At 43.9% G+C, this 21,121-nt stretch overlaps 1 protein-coding gene across 14 annotated transcripts in view; it reads left to right on the top strand.

The window, feature by feature from the left end:
* The window catches only part of LOC106586311 (R3H domain-containing protein 1), a 73,400-nt gene that overhangs the window by 26,442 nt on the left and 25,837 nt on the right, over window positions 1-21,121 (top strand). For 7 of the 14 annotated variants that reach the window (XM_082968960.1, XM_082968962.1, XM_082968970.1 and 4 more), the window contains exons 2-5: window positions 17,053-17,308; window positions 18,232-18,511; window positions 20,058-20,093; window positions 20,564-20,659. In XM_082968960.1, the coding sequence (XP_082825086.1) occupies window positions 18,275-18,511; window positions 20,058-20,093; window positions 20,564-20,659 (369 nt within the window). In that variant the 5' untranslated portion in view covers window positions 17,053-17,308; window positions 18,232-18,274. Of the gene's footprint in view, window positions 1-10,647; window positions 10,915-11,313; window positions 11,460-12,756; window positions 12,833-17,052; window positions 17,309-18,231; window positions 18,512-20,057; window positions 20,094-20,563; window positions 20,660-21,121 lie in introns of those variants that run through there. The other 7 variants (XM_082968967.1, XM_082968966.1, XM_082968959.1 and 4 more) reach the window with 6 other exon arrangements.

The following is a 21,121-nucleotide window of genomic DNA, read 5'->3' as shown; positions in this document are numbered from 1 at the left end:
TTACTGTCTCTCTGGTCAACTCCACTTACTGTCTCTCTGGTCAACTCCACTTACTGTCTCTCTGGTCAACTCCAAGGCTGTGTCTGAAAACCTTACTTGCCGGCCTCAAATCCTTGCTTCTTCCATCCGTGTTTTACTCCCAAAATGAGATTTGAAAAGAATTGATAGAAACAAGAACGAAAGCAAGGATTTGACCTCAAGTAACTTTGTCAGACACAGCCGAAGTGAGGAGCCTGTAACGTGTACGCTGGAAGTCGGGAAGCAAGTACAGGGAGTGACGTTAATAATAAATAACACAAGGAACAAAACAAGAAACACGAGTAGCGTACAGACATGAAACACTGAAACAGAAACCATAACGCCTAGGGAAATAACCAAAGGGAGTGATATCTATCTAGTACGTGATGGAGTCTGATGAGGCGCTGGTGCGCGTAACGATGGTGACAGGTGTGCGTAATAATGAGCAGCCTGGTGACCTCGAGCGCCAGAGAGGGAGTGAGTATACGTGACGGAGCCGTCGCCTTGTAGGCTGTATTTTTCTCATATAGGCTACATGTACAGGTAACGGCCTCAATAATGGAAACCCTTGAATAAATAAGGGTTACAAAGTAGGGGTCGACCGATTAATCGGAATGGCCGATTTTAATTAGGGCCGATTTCAAGTTTTCATAACAATCGGAAATTGGTATTTTTGGATGCCGATTTGGCCTAATTTTTTAAAAATTATTATTTTTTTACCTTTATTTAACTAGGCAAGTCAGTTAAGAACACATTCTTATTTTCATTGACGTCCTAGGAACGGTGGGTTAACTGCCTTGTTCAGGGGCAGAACGACAGATTTTTACCTTGTCAGCTCGGTGATTCAACCTTACAACCTTACGGTTAACTAGTCCAACGCTCTAACCACCTGCTTTACATTGCACTCCACGAGGAGCCTGCCTGTTACGCGAATGCAGTAAGAAGCCAAGGTAACTTGCTAGCTAGCATTAAACTTATCTTATAAAAAACAATTAATCAATCATAATCACTAGTTAACTACACATGGTTGATGATATTACTAGTTTATCTAGCCTGTCCTGCGTTGCATATAATCGCTTAGGTACACGTTGCTCCAACCATAAACATCAATGCCTTTCTTAACCTGTTGGGGCTAGGGGGCAGTATTTGCACGGCCGGATAAAAAACATACCCGATTTAATCTGGTTACTACTCCTGCCCAGTAACTAGAATATGCATATAATTATTGGCTTTGGATAGAAAACACCCTAAAGTTTCTAAAACTGTTTGAATGGTGTCTGTGTGTATAACAGAACTCATTTGGCAGGCAAAACCTGAGAAGATTCCTTACAGGAAGTGGCATGTCTGACAATTTCTTGCCCTCCTTGATCATCTCTAACAAATACAGGGGATCTCTGGCATGATGTGACACTTCCTACGGCTCCCATGGGCTCTCAGAAGGCGGGAAAAAGCTGAACGATGTAATTCCATCCCCAGGCTGAAACAGCGCGTTTGGCAAGTGCTCTATCAGAGGGCCATTAGACTGAGGCTCGTGCATGAGGGGATAGCATGCTTTTACTTTCACTCTCTTTGTAATAAAAAACGATTTCCCGGTCGGAATATTATCGCTTTTTTACGAGAAATGGCATAAAAATGTATTTTAAACAGCGGTTGACATGCTTCGAAGTACGGTAATGGAATATTTAGAATTTTTTTGTCATGAAATGCGCCGTGCTCGTAACCCTTCTTTACCCTTTCGGATAGTGTCTTGAACGCACGAACAAAACGCCGCTTTGCGAAAATTCCTGTAAAGGAATCTCTTAGGTTTTGACCTGCCATTTGAGTTCTGTTATACTCACAGACACCATTCAAACAGTTTTAGTCACTTTAGGGTGTTTTCTATCCATATGTAATAAGTATATGCATATTCTAGTTACTGGGTAGGAGTGGTAACCAGATTAAATCGGGTATGTTTTTTATCCAGCCGTGTCAATACTGCCCCCTAGCCCTAACAGGTTAACGAGAGTCTTGTCTTTAAAATGGTGTAAAATAGTCATATGTTTGAAAAATGGAAGTTTTTGCATTTTTGAGGTATTTGAATATCGCGCCACGGGATTACACTGGCTGTTGAGTAGGTGGGACGCAAGCGTCCCACCTAGCCCATAGAGGTTAAAATCAATACACAAGTATATATTTTTAAACCTGCATATTTAGTTAATATTGCCTGCTGACATGAATTTCTTTGAACTAGGGAAAATGTGTCACTTCTCTTGCAAACAGAGTCAGGGTATATGCAGCAGTTTGGGCCACCTGGCTCGTTGCGAACTGTGAAGACTATTTCTTCCTAACAAAGACAGCCGACGTCGCCAAACGGGGGATGATTTAACAAAAGCACATTTGCAAAAAAAGCACAATCGTTGCACGACTGTACCTAACCATAAACATCAATGCTTTTCTTAAAATCAATACACAGAAGTATATATTTTTAAACCTGCATATTTAGCTAAAAGAAATCCAGGATAGCAGGCAATATTAACCAGGTGAAATTGTGTCATTTTGCGTTCATTGCACGCAGTCAGGGTACATGCAATTTTTTGGGCCGCCTGGCTCGTTGCGAACTAATTTGCCAGAATTTTACGTAATTATGACATAACATTGAAGGTTGGGCAATGTAACAGGAATATTTAGACTTAGGGATGCCACCCGTTAGATAAAATACGGAACGGTTCTGTATTTCACTGACAGGAAAAACGTTTTGTTTTTGAGATGATAGTTTCCGGATTCGACCATATTAATGACCTAAGGCTCGTATTTCTGTGTTATTATGTTATAATTAAGTCTATGATTTGATAGAGCAGTCTGACTGAGCGATGGTAGGCAGCAGCAGGCTCGTAAGCATTCATTCAAACAGCCCTTCGCAATGCATTGCGCTGTTTATGACTTCAAGCCTGTCAACTCCCAAGATTAGGCTGGTGTAACCAATGTGAAATGGCTAGCTAGTTAGCTGGGTGCGCGCTAATAGCGTTTCAAACGTCACTCGCTTTGAGACTTGGAGTAGTTGTTTCCCTTGCTCTGCATGGGTAACGCTGCTTCGAGGGTGGCTGTTGTCGATCTGTTCCTGGTTCGAGCCCAGGTAGGAGCGAGGAGAGGGACGGAAGCTATACTGTTACACTGGCAATACTAAAGTGCCTAAAAGAACATCCAATAGTCAAAGGTATATGAAATACAAATCGTATAGAGCGAAATAGTCCTATAATAACTACAACCTAAAACATCTTACCTGGGAATATTGAAGACTCATGTTAAAAGGAATCACCAGCTTTCATATGGTCTCATGTTCTGAGCAAGGAACTTAAACGTTAACTTTTTTACATGGCACATATTGCGCTTTTAGTTTCTTCTCCAACACTTTGTTTTTGCATTATTTAACCAAATTGAACATGTTTCATTATTTGAGGCTAAATTGATTTTATTGATGTATTATATTAAGTTAAAATAAGTGTTCATTCAGTATTGTTGTAATTGTCATTATTACAAAATCATTGTTAAAAATCGGCCGATTAATCGGTATCGGCCTTGGTTGGTCCTCCAATAATCGGTATCGGCGTTGAAAAATCATAATTGGTCGACCTCTAATACAAAGTATGCTGAAAGCAGTTACTTAAACACAGATGTGGTTAATTAAGCAATTAACATCTCATCATGATTATAGCCATGTATAAAAATGTTGGGCAGGTGTGAGAAAGCCAGTTGTGCTTCCTCACTAGTCCCATTTCACAGTATACATGGTGATATAATTGCTTGGTCACCTCACCAAACATTCGTTTTGGTTAAGTGTGTTACATGTGTTTTGATCTAGTCTAAATAATTTCAAAACTTTAAATTAGATAAGTAATAAACTTTATGTTGCTAGTCTGAAGCATTACTTACACATTTTTGTGTGTGAGATCTGTCTCTACAAATGTTTGGCGTGGCCACCAAAGGCGCAGGTGTGATGAGCAGACCTCATTAAGAAGGGACACTCCATTACTAATTGGGGGGGAGAGTTTCTGCTCTAGTCCAGCTCTTTAAAAGTATTCTATATATATTTCTGTATCGTACAGGTTATAGTATCTCAACTGTTATTGTAGAGTTGTTTGATCTTCCGTCTTTATATTCATTTGACTAGTTTCAGTTTATTATTTACTTTTGAGCCTGGTCCACCATCTTGTTGGATGATTTATAGATTTGGTAAATACCTACACCTGCTCCAAGAGCCTTAAATAAATACCTTGCACGGGATCTTCTGCTTCCTGCCTCTCCTTGCTCACCAGATTAAGTAAGGGGCCTACCATCCACCCTTACAGCAGGCCATTATTTTGGCTATTAATTTGGCTCCCATGGCTATCCCTGCATAGGATGACAATGCCCCCATCCACCACCATCAACAAAACATAAAATTATGTAATTTCTTGTTTGAAAAAATGGTGTCCCATCCCTCCAATAGAGTTGCAGACACTTGGAGAATTTATGCCAAAGTGCATTGATGCTGTTCTGGCTCATGGAGGCCCAGTGCCCTATTAACCTCTTACATCTAGACGTTCCGCTAGCGGAACACCTGCTCCAATATCCAATGATAGGCGTGGCGCGAATTACAAATTCCTCAAAAATACAAAAACTTCAATTTTTCAAACATATGACTATTTCACAGCATTTTATAGACAAGACTCTCCTTTATCTAACCACACTGTCCGATTTCAAGAAGGCTTTACAGCGAAAGCAAAACATTATATTATGTCAGCAGAGTACCCAGCCAGAAATAATCAGACACCCATTTTTCAAGCTAGCATATAATGTCACAAAAACCCAGAAGACAGCTAAATGCAGCACTAACCTTTGATGTTCTTCATCAGATGACACTCCTAGGACATTATATTATACAATACATTCATGTTTTGTTCAATCAAGTTCATATTTATATCAAAAAACAGCTTTTTACATTAGCATGTGACGTTCAGAACTAGCATACCCCCCGCAAACTTCCGGGGAATTTACTAACAATTTACTAAATTACTCACGATAAACATTCACAAAAAGCATAACAATTATTTTAAGAATTATAGATACAGAACTCCTCTATGCACTCGATATGTCCGATTTTAAAATAGCTTTTTGGTGAAAGCACATTTTGCAATATTCTAAGTACATAGCCCAGCCATCACGGGCTAGCTATTTAGACACCCGGCAAGTTTAGCCTTCACCAAAATCAGATTTACTATAACAAAAATGTTATTACCTTTGTTGTCTTCGTCAGAATGCACTCCCAGGACTGCTACTTCAATAACAAATGTTGGTTTGGTCCCAAATAATCCATCGTTATATCCGAATAGCGCCGTTTTGTTCGTGCATTCCAGAAACTATCCGAAATGGTAAATCAGGGTCGTGCGCATGGCCTAAGCCCACAGTCCCTTGATCGGCCACTTGACAAAGGCGATAATGTGTTTCAGCCTGGGGCTGGGATGACGACATTCTGTTTTTTCCCGGGCTCTGAGAGCCTATGGAAGACGTAGGAAGTGTCACGTTAGAGCAGAGATCCTTTGTAATTGAATGAGATGGCAAAGAAGTTCAAGAAATGATCAGACAGGCCACTTCCTGTAAAGGAATCTCTCAGGTTTTGACCTGCCATTTGAGTTATGTTATACTCACAGACACCATTCAAACAGTTTTAGAAACGTTGGAGTGTTTTCTATCCAAAGCCAATAATTATATGCATATTCTAGTTACTGGGCAGGAGTAGTAACCAGATTAAATCGGGTACGTTTTTTATCCAGCCGTGAAAATACTGCCCCCTAGCCATAACAGGTTAAGACACTTTATCTTGGCGTTTCCTTTAATTTGGCAGTTACCTGTGTGTTCCTCATGTTAAATTGACTGCAGTATGTATTGCACTACTATAATTAGTCACTCATGGGTTGGTTGCTCTTTGTAAATGCATTGTCTCCACCACCACTACCACACTTGTCAGTTTGAACCAAATCAGTGCTAATCTGAATTAGGGCTGGGAGGTATACAATTTGACTATATACCGGTATTGATGCAAGGACCGGTTTAGGTTTTTACTTTACCTTCTATAACCTTATTTCAATGTTTGGTTTGTTTAATTGTGATGCGCTACTCCGCCGTGTGTAACGTCCATTTTTATAGTTTACTTTGCTACTTGAGTCGTCTCTCTCCTCTCCCTGCCGCTTTCCACACAGACCTAGCCCGTCCCCTGTCACTCAAGCTCAAGGATCGCAGTTGTTACTCGACCGTGAGAACACCTGCGTTCAGTCTGCATGGTCAATGCAGCACATGCAACAAGATGATGACGACAATGCTGTTTCCACTTTGCTTCTTAATTTAAGTCTACAAGCGTTCTATAATTACACTGTTTGTTTCTTACTGTCTATAAACAGCTAGTTTGTGGCCAAATTAGGTAAGCCGCTAATGCTAATCTCACATTTGGTGGTGCCCACTTATTAGAATAATCGTTCTATTTCCATGATTCCAACAGTTCTCACTTAAGTGTTTTGATGTAAATCATAAGTCAAATTGCAATATTTCGTTAAAATAAGGTCTAGATTTTTTGCCCACCAGTACAGCCCTACGTTGCAGTGTGGTCTGAAATGAGTGCAGGAAATTGATAATGCTGAAAAATATTTTTGGTTGAAGTTTAATTGAACAGTATAAAACTATCAGAATAGAAAGCCCCATTTTGAAATCACTTAGAATGTATGTGTTGCCACCCTAAGGACAAGCGCTACTCATAAAGCAAATGTAGAACTTTTATTATTCAAAAACAAACATAATATGATATTTTGGTAATATCGCCAGCCCTAATCTGAATCCATTTCCTCCCTAGCTTGGTTTGCAATGCATTCAGTTAATTAGTATGAGTGAATATTCTCCAATTACAGCGGCGAAAGGAACTACCTTATTCGCCAGGGGTGTGTAGTGTAGTGCACCGGGTGGATTTTATCTTCCAGATATATTCCAGAGGTATTTTGTTAACCAATCTTTTCAGCTGAAGGGCTGGGAATTGCCAGATACTCATAATACGATATCACAATTCTTAGGTGCCAAAGCGATGTGGGTTGAGATTCTATATGTATTGCGATTTGATATTACAAACATATTGCTCACTATATGTCGGCTACAGAAACACGAGAGAGCATGAGGAAATAAGTGCTGAAAACATGTTTACTCAATATTTAAAAAGATGGCAAACAAGCTATAGGATGAAAAATACCGGAGTTTTGCCGCAAGTACAGCCGACTAGCTCTAGTCAATGCTACCTAGCAAAACATTTGAGTCAAAAGTATCAATATAATATTGCCAAAAATAAAATTACAATGTGTAACTCAATTTCTTCCAATCACTGGTGAAGTATGAAATGCTGAGGGCACCAGCACCTGTGTGCCTAGATGTTTGCTTCACCACCACACCATGATGTGAGTGTGTGTGCCTGTGTGTGCGTAAGTATAGCTTGTGTGTGCGCAAGCGTATAGCTTGTGTGTGTACTGTGTAGCCTGTTGGTGTGTATGCAAATAGCCCTGTGAGCTTGTCACAGTTCGCCCAACCAGACCTGCTCTAGCACTCAAGAGCGTCGACAACTATATCCCCAGCCTGCCTGCTATCACGTCCCTCGCACCTCCACTTATAGTCGTCTACCCAGAGGTGACGGTGAAACTTTCCAGCTCAATGGTGTGATGCTTAAAAAAAAACAGTCTCTTTGACCAATTTAGTTAATTAGACCTTATGTCATTATTTCTCTGAAATAGTTGTTTGTCCGCACAGGTTTCAGGGGTGCAGTTTTCTTCAACTACAGAGTAAAGTCTAATGGGTTGGATATACAGGAGTAGCCTCTTCTCTCTTTCAGCGGAATTTATCTTTCAGGATAATTTAAGCCATAGTCAAATTATATTTTTCCTACAGCTTAGGGAAGGTGTGTGCACTTGCAGTTTCAATCGTTTCAGGAGCTATCATCAAATATGAATATTGTCAGGGACGCCCAGGGACATGTTTTAATCTAGGACTCGAGCCTGCCAGGGATAATGCAACAAGGTTTCAGGGAAATGCTTGCAAAAACAAACACTTGGTTACATTTTTTTTTTTATACTAACTTTCCCTCTCCCTCCAATTGTCTCCAACTTTCTCATCTGCTTCTTACTGAGGCATTCAAAGCGTCTGTTATTGCCAAACACCATTTCTTTGGGCTCAACTCCCCACGTCGTTGCAGTATAATGTAAACACATTTAATGAACACAGACTCCTGATGGTTGCTTGACAGGCATCTGTAGTATATTATTGGGGGAGGATGGAGGAAGTAAGCATTCATTCCCTGCTAGAACTGTATAATTCTGAAGGTGTGAGAATCACATTTGTTTACAGTAGAGGCAGGGTGCCGCACGCATCTGCAGTAATTGTTTATTGGATGTTTTTTTAGGTGTCGGTGTGTTTGCCCGAGGGGGTTATGAGGACCCCACGTAGATCAATGGCAGAGGGGTAAGAAAGGATTTTGCTGCCTGTGCCCTATCCTTGAGAGAAATGCCATTGTTTATTTTAATACCATCCAGATTTTAATTACTTGTTTAGTAGGTATGTAAGGTATGTTCAGTAGTATTGCGGTTTTGGGGTCACTGTTCAGTTTTGGTACTGTAGTTAAGTTTAGTTTATTTCAGAAAATACAAAGTGTTGGAATTCCTGATTCCATATATGATCATGAGTCATATAATGCCTAATGAGAGCACTACCAGGAATACCAACACTTTGTATTTTCTGAAATGAAAACACGATTACTCTGCAACACTAAAACACAGTGCATTATGTGTATGAAATCAATATGTAAAAATGGCTCAGACATTGTATAGGGCTATGCCATGTTTTCTTACAAAGAGAAAAACATGCGCACCGATATCTGTAGCGCGGTACTTCTAATTTCCCACTCCGAGGTAATGTGATGGGCTATCTCTGTAGCCCTTGAGCTCCTTCCATCTGTTGTAATCGCAACACAGGATGCATTGGCCAGTTCATTGACAACTTTGGCTTTAGCTTGCTTATATAGAGCTGGTATTAACCGTTTTCTCAAATGGGTTGGAGAGGGCGAAGTTAATAACGTAGCTATAGCACTTTCACGATGTGCTGAAACCCGTTATTCTTCTCAACCACTGAGAATGGGCGCATATCCCCAGTTATAAACATAACTATCGCTCTTGTTATTTCTTTGGCCTGGTCAGAATCCGCTGCAAAGCAGCCCTTTGCCTTTCCGTCTTGCTCGGCTGGTAGGAATACTGAAATCAAATTTTATTTGTCACATTTAAAAAAATGTTTTTTATTTTACCTTTATTTATCTAGGCAAGTCAGTTAAGAACACATTCTTATTTTCAATGATGGCCGAGGAACAGTGGGTTTAACTGCCTTGTTCATGGGCGGAACAACAGATTTTTTTTACCTTGTCAGATTAAATCTTGCAATCTTTCGGTTACTAGTCCAACGCTCTAACCACTAGGCTACCTGCCGCCACATGCGCCGAATACAACAGAAATGCTTACTTACAAGCCCTTAACCAACAATGCAGTTTTAAGAAAATACCTATAAAAAAAAGTTAAAGAGCAGCAGTAAATAACAATAGCGGGGCTATATACAGGGGGTACCGGTACAGAGTCAATGTGCCGGGGCACCGGTTAGTCGAGGTAATTGAGGTACAATGTACATGTTGGTGTAAATGTGTCAACATGTTTGAGGTGTTGGCAGCTGCGTAGGCTATTCTCATTGAGAAGTGGCAACATACCCACTCTTTCAATCGCCGTTGCAGTCTACTGTGAAGCCAAAATGTTCCCTAACTGGAGATTTAAAAGTTGGAGAATCGTCCTGGTTTATCGACCCCGACCACTCGCCATCGTACAGAACTATACTGAACAAAAATTTAACTGCAATAGGCAACAATTTAAATGATTTTACTGCGTTACAGTTCATTTAAGGAAATATGTCCATTTAAATGAATTAATTGGGCCCTAATCTTTGGATTTCACATGACTGGGCAGGGGCGCAGCCATGGGTAGGCCTGAGCATCTGTATGTTGTCCTAGTTGGTTGATTAGGCCAAGCATTCCTTGATGAACAATTCTTCATCGCTAATGAATAATCAAATATTTTATCTTGTAGTAACTATCTCTTTATAAACACGTTTTGTTCACTAAAAGACTTGCGGAAGAGACGGGTCAAAACCTTTATTCAAATGAGATGTTTCTCCCCCTTAATTGACTGCTACAGTCAATTAATCAAATACACATAGACAGTAGAATTCTCTCAATCTTTCTTTACATCACACTACCTCTTTACACTATTTCTCTGTAAGGCATATACTGTGGTCCAACATACCCCCACCTTTCCCACACACTCACTCCTACACAAACACCCACACACACTCTCTGGTTGGGGTGTGATTTTATTGCGGGGGGGTGGTTGGTTATGAAGGGGGAGGGATGGGTGAGGTAGGTAAACATCCCATGGCTCCTCTCAACGCCGTGGGCTCGGGCTGTATCGCTAATAAAGAGCTCAATTTAGCCAGTGACGTGCCGCGAGCTCAGCCGAGCCACCTGAGTGGCTGAGCCCAGCTCTGACATCATACAGCCCAGTCGTTGATTTGGCTCTGTCTCCGAGGCTTCGGAGTGAGAGTCTCAACCCAACCATGGGCTCTGGCACTTAGGCAGCCCGGCACAGACAGAGCGAGCTAGCGCCGCGAAGAGAGGAAGAAAGAAAGGAAGAAAGAAAGGGCGGAAGAAGGGGGCTGTCTCGGGGACAATTCTCCGAGCAGCAACTTTCACAGCCAATGCAGCCTCTGGTACTATGGAAACTAAACCCCTGACCAATGGAAATAATGGTGGCTACAATGTGGCAGGTGAGTGATATGTGCTGTGCACACTCCTCTCGAGAGGTGCAAGTACCTACCAGAACAATGTCCATTATATGAGCTCCCTGTGTAAGTGTCTTGTCTCCGTTTGTCTTTGTACATAGCGAAATAAACCTGAGACTGTTTGTGAGCGTGGCTGTAGTATTCAGCAATTTGCAGTGAGAGAGCAGAGTTTGCCGGGGATATGCTGCGGCTTTTCTAGAAGTTCACAAGCTTTGCGTACGAAAAGGAGGAATATGATTAGCTGTCTGGAGCTTTGTGATTTTTTTGCAACAAGGTTGTCTTTGGCCGTAGCCCCATTAACTTCCCCATTGAAAATATTGTTATTTGCGCTGCTGCGACGTTGTTTCTTTCCCAAAGTTTTTTTCCCCTTAGGTTAGAGAGGGGGAAGGAAGCGGTGCGCTTGATCCCCTGCTGAGATCTTTTGATGTGTGCTGAATAGCACCACGGCACTCGGACCCAAGCTGCTCAGTCCCTCTCTAAAACCTTACTCGCTGTGCCATGCTTGGACCAGGAGGGAAATGAATGCAACAGTAAGACAGTCTCCATCTCTCTCCTTCAATGGCGTTGTCAATTTGTGACACGGGGGCTTTTTTCACACCGGAAAAGTTGTTGCGTCTAATGGGGCGCGGAATATGCAGATCTTTTGCAACTCTGAATATTATTACGTTGTCTAGTAGGAGTGCGCTTCTTATTTTTCTTCTGTCATTTTTGCAATTCTGTTAATAAGTGCTCAATCAGCTCATAAGCCATTTAGAAGTGTTGAGGCTTGCTGTTTTTGTCTTGTGCCTCTGTCAGCATTTTCATGCTCATTTCTGTGTCTCCAGGTGTGTTTGTTTCCTCAATCGTCCTCTGGCTGGCTGATGAATTGGTTATTATCCCTGTCATAGATTATTCTATAGCGTTACGAGCTTGGCTTTATTTGCTAATAGTTCACTGGTAATTGCGCCTATTCTATTTCCCCATATGATACCTTAGGGGACTGTTAGCAAATCATTTTTATGCTAAGTGTGTGCGAACTGTGCCGTAATTGGTAGAGTGGGGCCACTTGTATTTAGTTTCCCTGAATACTATGCATCTCATTTCTGTTAAATGGGGCAATCAGAGTTCTGGTAAAGTGGGACAAGGTTATGATGGGAATGGAGTCCGTCAGACCACCACTGGCACCGCACACCTAACGGCTACTCTGCATCAGCCATTCTCATCAATTCCCCCCGTCTTCAATTCATATCCTTTTATGTCTACTAATCGCACATCTAATGAAGGGGACCAAGTGAAGGATTATAATTTGATGCCTAGCCCAAATGTCACTTGCCATCAGTGAGCTTTGGCTCCCATCACAGTCCCAGACGGCCGGAGCGAGGCGACGAGGGTCATTTTCAGAGTCTGGCTAATGATTCAGTTCAGTCTCCTCCAGCCTCACTCTAAGAGGAGGTTGAAATTAATAACATAACGGGACCCAGTGCTACTGCAAGCCACAATGCCCCAGAGATGCACTCCAGAGATGGCGTTTAACATTGCCCAGAAACCTGGCGTAATTGCATTATGATTGGGGCAAAAGGCAGGGGAATATCTGGCTCATGAAGGCAATTAAGTGGTGTAATTGCTATATGGATGTAGCCGGGGAGGGAGCGGAGCCCGGCGCACTGCGCTCTAACCTCCGCAGGAAGTCCTCATTAGTGGAAAGTAGCGCTCCTTTGTGTGCTGAGTGGCGGCTGCTGCCGTCCAGCAAAGGAAAAAAACTGCACCAGGATTTTGATCCTTATCCTTCCTTCCCTTATATGTTTCATTCATTCTTTCTCCTCTTTCTTCCCCGTTGGTAATTGAAAGGAAGCTAGAGGTAGCCTCACCTCTGACGGCAGCCCTGAAGTCACCTGGCCCATCTGTTAGGAAACTCACACAGCAGGTGAGAGATTCACCATGTCTCCTCTCTCTGCTGGATGAGATGATGGATAGTGGATATTGTGATTTGCTATTGAAGTCATTAGTGTAGTTCGATGTATGGTGAATTAGAGCTGGGACGATCAATCAAAATGTATCAATACCGGCCATTTATCGAGGACATTTTTACTGATATCAATAAGAACGATAAGTAGCCTTTAATAGAGGAATGTGAAGTTTGAAATAAAATAAGTCTGCTAAAATGGGCTATTGCTAACGGGACAATGATTGACACATTTAAAGTAGTAGTAGTAGTTTTAAGGGTAATATAATAAAAAGTAATTGGTGCACATTAATGTTAAACGTATCGTTCAATGTATCGTTATCGTGATAATTTCATTACATTTATGGTGATATGGATTTTTGTCCATATTGCCCCGCACTACTGGGAATTCGCCCATCTCATTTTTGATAGCCCTGGCTCGGACATTGATATAGACTTCTTTATTCCTGCATTCATAAAAATAAAAAACCGTTTGGCCGGCAAGACTCTGCTTTTGATCACGGCTTTGTGTTTAAGCAGATGGAAATGAACAGCACCACTGGGGTCTGAGAGTTGAACCTCCTGCCTCGGGGGCATTTAAAAAAAAATCTCCCGTAACTCAGAGAGCGTCATTAAAGAAAGCACCCTGGGGCTAGAGGTGGACTGTCTTTTGAGCCTTCAGAGTGTTGAATGCACCGGAATCTTAGTCCGTCAATGGAACAGTGTACTTCTTGGCGCAGTTCCAAACTGAAGCCAGGGAATGACATATTTCAGATGGTAATGTATGTAAGGGAAGGGGGCACGGTGGGAGCAAAAAGGGGCAGTTACGGAGTTGGCATCACTGTGGTATTTTTCTTTTCATTTTGTGTTTTAAGTGTGTGTGTGTGTGTGTGTGTGTGTGTGTGTGTGTGTGTGTGGTTAAGGCACAGTAGTGGCAGGCTTCAGAGCACCCCCCCTTGCAAATTATATTCTGTTCTGACGCCAGCCAACTGTCAATCATCCGTAAATATAATTGGCTATGAAAAAATAGTTCACCCAGTGCTGATGGGGATTATTAATAAGGACGCCATCCCCCTGTGTGTGTGTGTGGGTGGTAAAAAAAGAGAGAAACTCTCTCCAGGTCTATGTGCTTAAAAGATAACAAAGGTTGAAAGGAAGGAATTTAATTAAAGTTTTCATCTCCCTCAGTTCTTATTTCAATATCACGAAGGATTCTAATCTTGCAGAATTACATAAATTGACTATTTTATTCTTGACCCCAAAAAATGGTAGTTGTTGCATTGCCATAAATGCTTTCCCCACAGATAAAGGGTAGAATTATTTTTGGTGAGTCACATGCTTTCATACGAAGGAAATACTGTTTACCTAGTTTATATTCTGGAAACTAAAATTGTGTATGTTCATGGTTAGTTAACACATGATTGGACTGTCACAGACAGATCAGTCCATTTGTCTCTGTGGTTTATTACAGTGTCAACTTGCAGATCGACCGTAGCGGACTGCTCCTGCTTTCTTGTCCTCCTGCCCATGTTCGTGCCATGCTTCCTCACTATTTAAGTCTATAGGACACCTCCCTGCATGAGTCCCAAATGGCACCCTGTTCCCTATATAGTGCTCTACTTTGGACAGGCCCTCGTCAGAAGTAGTGCACTATATAGGAGTAAGGTGCCATTTGGGATGCTACCCTGCCTCTTGTTTTGTACACAGCAGGGATGAAGAAGCAGCAAACAGCTTATTTATCCAGCCTGACAAAATCAATACCTTTTCCACTCTTAGCTGTCACTCGTTGACACAACACAGATCTCATTTGTATCTCCCAAGATCCATTTGCCGACTGGATGACTGATCGGAAAGAGAGAGGCATGCACACACACAAACACATGTTACAATCACTCACAAACTCGCCACTTCCACCCTTATTTGTACTCTTAGTTTTCCCTCTGCTCACTGGTCGGCCACAGTTGGTTGAGCAGCTTGATGTAAAGCCCTAACCACCTAAGCATTCCTCGAGTCAACTGTGAGGAGAAGAGATGGCCGGTGCTGTCTCTGTCTGGCTCCGGCTAGCCGCTCGGCTAGAACACCCTGGCCAATTAGTGCGAAATGTGGACACGGAACCCCCCCCCCCATTGAAGAGGAAAGAAGGAAAAGTAACAAAATAAAATCCCCTGGAGAAAGAAGAGAGCTCCATGAATTGGACCTTTTGCAGATTTTCTGTCTGAGGAAAATAAAAATGCCGGTTGCCTCTAATATTCTCCATCTGTCATCCACAAATACATTTGTGTGAACCAAGTCACCTTGTGAGGAGAACGAGCATTTGCCGTAGAAATGATGCACTCATAAATTTATAAGAAAACACAAACCACAAGCATATGGACAGACACCGAAAATTCTACTGAGACCAGAAGTCCCTGAAGAGTCATGTGACTACAAGGCTCAATGTCCAGGGTCAAGAAAGACCTGCTTCTTAGATGACCGCACCACGAACTTGTGTAATGGAGATTGATCCTCATGGGGCCTCAGTCAGGCAGCACTGGTCCTCCCACTAGAAGAGACGGTACTGTACTCTCCTCTCTACCACCAGCCCTCCACCACCAACCAACCCTGCTCTCCTTCTCTCTGCCTGGGGGAGCCTCCATCTGTGGCCACTCCAGAGTGGGGGCGTGGGAGGGAAAAGGTTGGCCAGGCATGGTCGTCCTTGCTCTCCTGACGCCGGATGTGCTGCGGAAAAAAACGGGAGGGGTGGTAGGGCGGTGGGGGGATTGGTGAACTACTGAGCTCTCATGAATTCCAGAACTGCTCTTGTCTGGTCGCATTAAAAGCATAATTGTCCTTGAGTGTGAGTCCGCCTAGAGAAGAGGTGGGAAAATATGCAGAGTATCTCGTTCAGCCCCTCGCCGACGTCTGGTCCCTGTGACCCCCACAGCGCAGCTCGCATAGTTGAGATGTGGAGGGCTTATGGCAGGCTGTCACTCCCAAAAAGCACAGGGCAGGCAGCCCAGACAGCAGGAGGCCTGGGGAAAGAGACGGAGCAGAGGGACTTGTGACAGACACCACACGCCCTGTTGACAGACAGGAGGCTGCAGCACACCGACAGACGGGTGTGTGCGTGTGTGTGTGTGTGTGTTGACAAGCATTTGTGTGTGTGTGTGTGTGTGTGTGTGTGTGTGTGTGTGTGTGTGTGTGTGTGTGTGTGTGTGTGTGTGTGTGTGTGTGTGTGTCACACTAAAAGCCAACCAGACACGCGCACACACCTGTCCTCTCTACTGACAGCCCCCCACCAGCCCTGGGCTACAGATCTCATGAATCCCAATCAGGCGAGGCCATCGGAAGATTAAATAATGCAGCAGCCCCTGCTTCAGCTCTGCGCCATCTCCATTAGCCTGATAAATGTGCTACGTTGTCAGTCAGGTACACAGCAAGTGTTTGCTTAGCTGTGCCCTGCCATTCTCAAGTCAACACGTCCCTATGATCTCAGGCCTCTATTTGGACTGGTATTTACACCGCTCAATTCTGCAAAAAAAATTGAATTGAGAAGCACCAACAGAGTTATCCTGGCCAGTGTAGAGCAGATCAGATAACTGTTCAGTAAACTGGACTGAAGAGAGGGACCAGTTTTAGGAGGAACTAGCTACCATGACACCATGCTTCTTGGTGCCCATGGCAACCTCTACGAGGTGAATCAGTGCCCGGTTACCTGGGGCTCCATAGGGCTAAGAGATGAGTTGGAGCCATTGTTAACTGGATTATGGAGCGAGCTGGAAATCCACTTGACCTCCTGGCCGACCCCTCTGACTGGGACTTCCTCCACACAGCTTCTTAACCCAGAAGAGAGCAGAGTTTAGCGGGGTTAGAGCGTGGCGGAGCTCTGAGGGAGCTGAGAAATGGAAACGTTAGCTCTCTGTGACAGCCTCCTGCCCTGCAGTTTGGCCTCCAACCACAGGAGAGAAAATAATCAGAGAAGCAACGAATCCACGTCTTCTCAGCTAGACAGTGGCCATTCGGTCAGCCAAATAAAGTTGATTCAAAATGATTGTTTTAGTATCACTCCTACTCTATGTGAGTGTGTATGCACGTGATAAATTCAACACCCTGTTTTACAAATATGTTAAAGATGAGTTTACATTTAAATACATAAATCACCAGTGAATACACATGCTAACAAACCATTCTCTCTTCCTCCCTCCACCTGTCTCTCTCCCCAGGTCACTGAGGGGCATGAGAGCCTTGTCGGAGGCCAGCGCTGTTGCTTGCCGGACCCAGTGCTGGTGACGGGGACATGGGCCTCTTCCTCAGGGCTTCCAGCACGACCCAGCTCCACACAAGCCAGAGCCTCAGCCACCAACTGGTCCAGCACCACCCAGACACCAACGGCAGCAGCACGCAGAGGGACCCCGCCTCAGTGGGTCTCGCCCTTCTCTTTGGCGCTACCACTGACCTGCAGGCCAAGCACCACAGCCGGTAAATACACACACACACACACACACACACACACACACACACACACACACACACACACACACACACACACACACACACACACACAAATCAGACATCACTCGCATCACAGACATTACATCCTCTGCAGTAATAGTCACAGCCCATGTCTCAGGACAAAGCATTAAAGAGGCAGTCCATTTCAGACTAGAGATGGCAGACTGGATAGGCAGGGTAGAGCGGGCAGTGACAGCCAGAGAGACTGGGTGGGAGAGAATAGGATGCCAGTGTGGTGACAGGTTGCCAGATAGGAGATAACGCAGGGAGATTGCTTCTCCCGTTTTCACGATAAGGAAGATCGGGATCCCTGGAGGCCTCAGTGCTGCTAGCTACAGCGTCTACAGGCCCGCATATGGGAGTGTCACCACCACCGTGTCTTTCTCCCTGCGAGGCAGGCAGCCTGGCAGGCAGAGCAGTCACAGCTCGCTGCACCATCTGGCCATGCTGACGTCCGCCCTGGCACCAGACACGCACTGTCAGGCAGGACCACGTTGTGAGTAGAGGAGCGTCACACACACAGGAGTAGAGCATATCTCACCCTCTAAAGTGTTAATGGAAGCGCTTCAGAAGCCACTGATTCTCATTAGCACTTTTGAGCTGGCTGGGCTCTCCTGAGGGCCAGGTGCTGCTCACACTCTCAGGGACATGGTTTTCATCAATTTAGATCGAGGGAGGGGTGTAGGGAAAGGGGGAGAGGTTAAGGGTTTACAATGATGCATTATTACACAGTTGGCTATAATATTGGGTGATTTGTCATTGAGGAAACTTCATTGATCTGTTAATACAAATAGCTGCTGCTGAAACAGTAGCCTCGAGGAGAACAAGCAGTGGCTGAGGCTGACCGAAGGAACCGTTTCGTGTGTTGTCCATCTCTTTCTGCTCTCTAGGTCTCGAGCTCTTGGTAGACGAAGCTCCAAGTAGCCTTCTCTAATGAGGATGTCTGATACTGTCACTGTAAAGGAGACTAGCGACACTATGAGAGGTGTGGAGACGAAGGAGAGCCACCATGCCAGTGCCACACCAACACCAGCGGGGGGAGAAGAACCAAGCCCGACCAAGACAAACGGCAGGGAGCAGGCAGAGACCCAGCCACAGGCCAAAGCTCAAACCCAGCTCCAACCCAAGATTCAACCAGAGAGCTGCTGCCAAGACAAGAACGAAACTCAGGTAAATCTCATCAGAGCAGGGTTGTATCTTACCCCCTGGGCCCAACACCGTCCCGTACCAGTCAGCCTTTTTTTTTTTTTTTACCAACGCCTGCAACCCCTCCTCCCCACAAAATCAACCATCCCTACCCACACAATTTCCGTATCAAAGTATGGCATGTCAGTTGACGGGGTTGGGTTATGTATCGGAGGACTACACTAAAGGTATATGCAGCGCGAAATGGTAGGGGACTAGTGAGACAGACGTGTGAGGGTTGGGGGTATCGGTGGGCTTTGTAATGGTTAGCAGAGCGGGGAGAAATAATTGCTTTCTGATACAGCACAGGCTCAGGGGCCCTGGGGAGTCCCTGGCAAAGCACAACCAATCAATTGTCAGATAATTGAGTTGTGAGAACCCGCAGAAGCGGTGTACCGCAAAACCACTACTCAGTTATCATACGCTTGAAGGTTAACCTTGTGGAGGTTTTATATGTCAGGCGGCCTATATCGTTTTTTTCTCTCCCATCCTCTGACAGGTAGTGCGTGAAAGATTTGAACAGCTAGGCTAGTCTCCTTTCATGCTGTAACATTTCCCTCATGCTATCCCCCTTTCTGAAAAACCTTGACCCTTTTCATATCTCAGCACCACTAGTCTACTCTCAACCTGGCTCCATGTGTATAGGTGGTTATATATGGTATTACAGCAGTCAGAGGAGAGCTGCATTTGAAATGGCACCCTATTTACTATATAGGGCCTATAGGGCTCTGGTCAAAAGTAGTGCACTTTATATGGAATAGATTGCCATTTCAGTTATATCTTAGCCTGGCTGCCCCCCCTTGTAAAGGTGGTTGTATAGTACTAAAGATTAGGGGGGGGGGGGGGGGGGGAGAATATACCTGTAAGGGAATGGAAAGGCCAAGAACCATGCAGTCAGTCTGCTGAGGAGATCCATGCAAGAGGGGAAAAGCAGATAATCTCGATCTCAAATCCCAGTTTATCCACAAACTTCTCCTGTATTACCCTAGGGGGATGAGGAGGCGGAACAAATGCCTTTACCGCCATCTGTCTCCTCCACTTTGCAGATCGAGGCGCCTCACTGCACACAAGGTGCTGTTTTAGATGTGTGTGCAGGAGAGAACAGTTATTTTACCATTCCCCGCGGCCGTTCTTCCAAGTCTAGAATTTAGAGTAGCATGGAGGGCAAGGAACGCTTTCTTTCCAAATCCTCTACTACAGTGACTTATTTAGACTTGGGTATAGTTTAGCCTGATGCATTAGGGAAAACAAATTAAAATGTTATTGTGCATCAACCATTTATAAATAAGGTTAGAATCTGTTGCATATTTAGGCAAAAGAAAAGGTTGCATCTTAACATTTCTTCATTACAAAAACATTTAATGGATCTGTTTTTGTAAGAGATGGAATAATTGGTTTCGAGAGCAGATTCCTATCTTTACTATGTAATGGTCCTCAGTCATTTTGTTATTAAGGGGACTCATCCCAGGGCTTACAGACAATGAGACCCTTGTCTCATGTGATCCATTTTGTCTCATTGCCTACCGTACAGCGGCAAACACCGGGACAGATGGGAAAAAGGCCCAAGGTACAGTGGCAAGAGGCATGTCTGTAACAGTGTTTGCTTGATGAACCCCACCATCTAATAGCTGACAATGAGTTGTTTTTCCCTTTTAATTTACACTGCCTGCACCCCCCCCCCCCCCCCCCCCCATTTTGTGTAGTATATATTTTTTACACTTTTTAAGCTTGTGGATTTCAGTTATCCAAGTGCAAATTCTAAATTCTAATGCATCAGAATCATGACGAGTGATCTAACCAGTGACCAGTTAATGGTCAATCTAACCTAGGTGACCGTGTGCATGGTGTTGTCTTGAGCTTGGGTTGCCATGCTAGTGTGTGCTGTGCTTGCACGGGAACTCTGGGTTCCTTTTAATTTTCCTTCTGATACCCCCTCCCTCCATGCGCTTGGTTTGTGGTGTGTTTTCAAACTCTACCTGCACCGTATTTGTCCCACCCTGACTCTCTTCTTAACCCTCACCACTCTCCAATCCCCAGTCTAACTCAAAGTTAAAGTTAGTTCGGAGCCTGGCTGTTTGCGAAGAGTCCTCTCCTCCTCTCCCTATTACCACTGATCTGCCTCGAGAACACAAGGTAAACTGCAAATCCCCCACGCCCCTCCTATGACAATTCACTGCCTCTCCCCAAACCATCAGCTGGTGTCAAACCATCATTTCATTGCATATTTATACCCCACAAGTGCATCTCTTTTAATAGTGAAACGTCAAGAAAGAGGTTCACAAGAATTTCCTGTAGTTTCCACACCTCACCAACTGTTCCCCTCTTTGGTTATCTTCAGCCTCCAGAACAGCATTTTTTCCCCCAACAAAAGCTTCAGAAAGGAATTTGTTTGAATAACACGACGTTTCCAGTTGCTTGAAAGGATTTGTGACTATTGAAGCACCTACCTAGTTTCAGGTCACTCACCACATGATTCATAAATTTAGAAATCAATGTTATTCAATTATTGCACCCACACTGCTCGCGTGCGCCAACGAGCGTCTGCGTTGCCAAGGGCTAAAATAGAACTCCTTTCTATTTTTGACGCAGATCACA

The sequence above is a fragment of the Salmo salar genome, chromosome 25 (assembly GCF_965601325.2).
Source record: "Salmo salar chromosome 25, fSalSal1, whole genome shotgun sequence".
Lineage (NCBI taxonomy): Eukaryota > Metazoa > Chordata > Actinopteri > Salmoniformes > Salmonidae > Salmo > Salmo salar.
The sequence above is the reverse complement of the archived record's forward strand: the minus strand, read 5'-3'. Positions and strand labels throughout refer to the sequence as shown.